The following is a 3,671-nucleotide window of genomic DNA, read 5'->3' on the forward strand; positions in this document are numbered from 1 at the left end:
GCAACTTGAGTTCGTTAGATTTTTTTGCTACAAGCGGCGTTTTTGCTACAACTGTGTTAATTTTTGCTACAACCGGTACCATTTTTTGCTGTAACTGTTCACTAAAAAAGTTGCATACACGTTCGTCACAGTTACAACCCGAGTTCACTGGAATGTTTTTGCTACAACCCACATTTTGTATTGCTACCACGCATCATCAACGTCTTTTTTTGCTACGATCACGTTGATGTTTTTTGGCTACAACCATATTTTTATTGCAACCGTGGACGAAATTGCTGCATCATGACCGAAATTTGCTGCATCGCTTTTTTTGCTGCATGGATAGATCTAATGGTGCGGCCCGCAGATCTAACGACCGCGCTGCGACCGACACGAGCGTTCGCGCGCGCCGACGTCTAGTACTGCCCAAAATAAACCTAGACATGTAGCAAACACGACACCATTTTCTTGCACAACTTGGAAAAATATGTTCGCAACAGCACATTTCATTTCAGCACCCAGAAATCAAAATTGCTAAAACTTATGTACGAATAGCATTAGTGTCCAACAAACAGGCCGAGCAAGAGGTCCGTCGTTACAAGCTAAAGCATCGCTAGCTCTAATAGTGTCGCTTAGGCTCATCGCCGTCTATGAGGAGCCCGAGCGCCGCCGCGAGGTTGGTCACCACGTTTGACATGGCGGGCCGGTCCTGCGGCTGTTGCCACAAACAGCGCGCTGCCGTGTACGCCACGAGCTTCAGCGCCTCCATCTGCCCCGGCGTCGGCTCCGGGGACGGGCGCCTGTCCAGCACACACCCCAGGTTCCCACCCTCGATGATCGGGGCGGCAAAGCCAGCCAAGGTGTTCGGGTCCTTCCCCTCCCAGCTAGGCGGCCTTCCCGTCATCACCTCCAGCATGACGACGCCGAAGCTGTACACGTCGCTCGCCGTACTCACACGCCGCGTGCGGCTGTACTCCGGGTCGATGTACCCCAACGTGCCGGCGACCTCCCCGACGAGCTGACCGCCCGTCGTCTGCTCTTGTAAAACCGCCGCGCCGAAGCCGGACACGCGGGCCGCCCAGCTCTCGTCCAGAAGGACGCTGCACGAGCTGACGTTGCGGTGGATGATCCGCGGCTCGGCGACGCGGTGCAGGTGGTCGACGGCCGTCGCCGCGCCCAGCAGCGCCTGGACACGCGCCTTCCACGACGACCTCACCGGCCACGCAGAGGCGGAGCCGCCCTGCATCAGGTGGTCCCTGAGCGTGCCGTTGCTCGTGTGCTGGTACTGGTAGACGAACATGCGATCCTCGTCCTCCGCGCACCAGCCGACGAGGGGCACGACGTGGTCGTGCCGGAGGTGGCATATGGTCTCGAGCTCCGCCACGAACGCACCCTCTTGCTCGTGGCGTCGCGGCCCGTGATTCTTCAGCCTCTTCACCGCCACCTCCAGGCCGTCGTGAAGACGACCCTTGTACACCGTTGCGGAGCCGTCCTCGCTGAGCACATGGCCGAAGTTTCCGGTCAAGAACGCGATCTCCGCCGACGCGAACTCCACGGGTACATACGTCGAGCTCACGTACTGCATCGTATGGAAGACGATGGGTTAATTAATTAAGCTGCAAAACCTGCAGCAAGATGAGAATGGTTCTTCCGACCATGGATTTGTACGTACCTGCTGCTGCGGAGAGCGCGAGCCGGAGCCTGACGCCACCACAGCAGATGCAGCAACCATTGTTGGTGCCACCGGTAGAAGAACGCTGGTGGGACTCGGAGGAACGACCTGGTCGAGGCGGCGGGTAATGGAGATGTGGCTGAGCAAGGGGATGAGGATGAGGTGGGAGTCGATCCTGCGGTTGACTTCCCTGAACCGCTCAGCCTGCTCGTCGGCGTACAAGAACTTCCGGCGAGCGCTCCATTTCTGGCACGCAACGACGAGATCGTGCGCCTCCTGGAGCGTGTCGCCCAGCCCGGCCAGCGGCTGCGCCACCCCCGGGTCCTGCAGCTGCAGCAGCAGGTCGCCGATGACGGACACGCGGCGCGCCAGGTTCTGGCACTCGAGCTTGTTCTGCCGGGCCGTCTCCGCCGCCCCGGTGATCTTCGTGACCAGCCCGCGGACGTACAGAGCCAGCTGGGCCACCGTCGCCAAACCAGCCAGACTCGCCGTCGTGGCCGCCATGGCACCACACGATACTCAATACCAACTAGCGAGAGCGTTAATTAGTACTGCAATCAAGCCACAAACCCACAACAAAGATGAGGTGATTGCATATATGGTCGTCGACTCCGCCGCGTTATAGCACTACTTCTCATTATTTCTCTATATAGGATTAATTTGGAACAATCATTATCGTCTAATCATGTTGATTTGGTATTCTATACACTGATAGTTTTTCTATAAATTTAATCGAATCTAAAAAAGTCTAACTCCAATATGCAATGTATTTCGAATGAAGAGAGCATTTTGTTGACTTCTTCAAACCTGAGATTACCCTCTGCCTAAAAAGAAACCATGACACCAATTTTCATCTAATAGTTTTGTTACTTAATTAGTTGCACATTTTTATGCACTACATGCAGTTTTACTAGTTTTGTACAAAGCAAATTATCTAATTGTAGGATTTGTTATGTTTGGCGAATGGTTAGAGAGACTCTGTTATCCCTAGCCCATCAAGATTCAAATCCTGATGCTTGCATTTATTTCTGAATTTATTTCAGGATTTTCGACGATGCACATTTAGTGGGAGGAGATGTTTCGGTCGATTACGAGGTTCGGAGGTGCTCACAGCGTTAGGATGTACGTATGTACGTTTATAAGGGTGGGTTTATGCGTGTGTATAGAAATGCTTGTGCGTGTACTGTGTTAAAAAAGATTTTGTTATGTTTGTGAGGATCAAAATTATTATGATATACATGTCTAGTTCGAGAAACCGAGCGAAAAAAGTAGAATGGGTATAATAAGATGACTTAGTTAAAAGGGTTCATGAAAAGAAACGGCCCCAAACCACGATCAATTCCCTTTGCAAAACCTACAGCACAAGCTCGAGCTCTTCCTGCATAACACAAATGGCCCACAAAAAATAGAATCGTTGGCAGGCCAGCTAGACCGTGAGCGTGGTGAGAACGGGCTTCCCTTTCGGATACTCACCTACCTATCTTTCTCATTTGGGTTTTGTGCATCTTCCTACTTCTTCTCAATTGAAGCCCCTGAAGTGTTCTTACTTCTCAAGCTCTTGAAAACTAATTTGCATGCATGTACTTACTCCGAAAACTCCGTTTCAAGTTTTTTGATCGATTTTGGTATTTATGTCAAGGATTTTCACATGAACACTTAGGGGCTCTACTATAATAACTTGGATCCAGTCTTTGTTCATTTATATGCGTGTGTCTACAAGTTGAATCTTTTTGATATACGCTTCTCATAATCAACGACGGTTGGTGTCCTAGCGCGCTGGTCCTTAGGGGCCTTAGCATGACGACTTTCCAACTGTTTATCAAGATTTGCCCGGCTCTAGTGATGACAGCGGCACGCATTCGTCTTGCTTCCATGTTTGTAGTCGTCGGTTCGTCGCTAGGTCCGCAAAAAAAGGACATGATGGTCGTTCCATATAATGACCCGAAGCAACAGAGTATGGAATCCCTTGCACCCAGGACGACCGTCGGCAACGTTAAAATAAACCATACCATTTTTTCGC

At 51.3% G+C, this 3,671-nt stretch overlaps 1 protein-coding gene across 1 annotated transcript; it reads right to left on the reverse strand.

Moving 5' to 3' along the window:
- Nucleotides 1-464: 464 nt before the first annotated feature.
- On the reverse strand, nucleotides 465-2,266 carry LOC123431024 (putative serine/threonine-protein kinase-like protein CCR3). The gene is made up of 2 exons (XM_045114845.1): nucleotides 1,652-2,266; nucleotides 465-1,558 (listed from the first exon to the last, which is right to left on the reverse strand). Exons 1-2 carry the CDS (start codon nucleotides 2,153-2,155, stop codon nucleotides 599-601), a joined length of 1,464 nt encoding a protein of 487 aa, XP_044970780.1. The 5' UTR covers nucleotides 2,156-2,266; the 3' UTR covers nucleotides 465-598.
- Nucleotides 2,267-3,671: the final 1,405 nt, after the last annotated feature.

This window comes from Hordeum vulgare, chromosome 2H, assembly GCF_904849725.1.
Source record: "Hordeum vulgare subsp. vulgare chromosome 2H, MorexV3_pseudomolecules_assembly, whole genome shotgun sequence".
Lineage (NCBI taxonomy): Eukaryota > Viridiplantae > Streptophyta > Magnoliopsida > Poales > Poaceae > Hordeum > Hordeum vulgare.